This window comes from Merops nubicus, unplaced genomic scaffold (assembly GCF_000691845.1).
Source record: "Merops nubicus isolate BGI_N331 unplaced genomic scaffold, ASM69184v1 scaffold18791, whole genome shotgun sequence".
Classification (NCBI taxonomy): Eukaryota; Metazoa; Chordata; class Aves; order Coraciiformes; family Meropidae; genus Merops; species Merops nubicus.
In genome coordinates, this window is record NW_008586460.1 from 203 (window position 1) to 654 (window position 452).

General features: G+C 53.8%; 1 protein-coding gene across 1 annotated transcript in view; it reads left to right on the top strand.

Annotated features, from left to right (window-relative positions):
- Window positions 1-325: 325 nt before the first annotated feature.
- The window catches only part of LOC103780964 (F-box only protein 10-like), a gene marked incomplete at both ends in the record, with an annotated part of 4,955 nt that continues 4,828 nt past the window's right edge, over window positions 326-452 (top strand). Inside the window, one exon of the mRNA XM_008948669.1 lies at window positions 326-356. Coding sequence (XP_008946917.1) covers window positions 326-356 — 31 coding nt within the window. The remainder of the gene's footprint in view (window positions 357-452) is intronic.

Below are 452 nucleotides of genomic sequence, written 5' to 3' on the forward strand. Positions count from 1 at the left end.
CCTCAAGTTGCACCACGGAAGGTTTAGTTTGGGCATGAGGAACAGTTTCTTCCCCTTGAGGTTTGTCAAGCCCTGTCCCAGGCTATGGAGTTCCCATCCCTGGAGAATTTTCAAAGCTGTGGAGATGTGGTGCTGAGGGCCACAGTTTCGTGGTGCCCTGGTACTGCTGGGTTAGCAGTTGGGCTTGATGATCTTAAAGGTCTCTTCTAACCAAAACAATTCTGTCTGATTCTGTGAGTTGGGCAGCTGAGTGCCCCCACTTTGGGTTCCTGAGGAACTGCCTCTGGGACAGCTTCATGGCTCCTCTTCCTCCTTACCTTTGCAGCTGCTGGTGCCAACATGGATTTCAAGTACGGGTGCGTCGTGCACTCTTCTTACCTGGTTCTTCTTTCTAGAGGCAGGTGCTGCCCCCGAGGAGGCAGCTGTGAGTGGAGAGGCAGCCATGCCAGGGC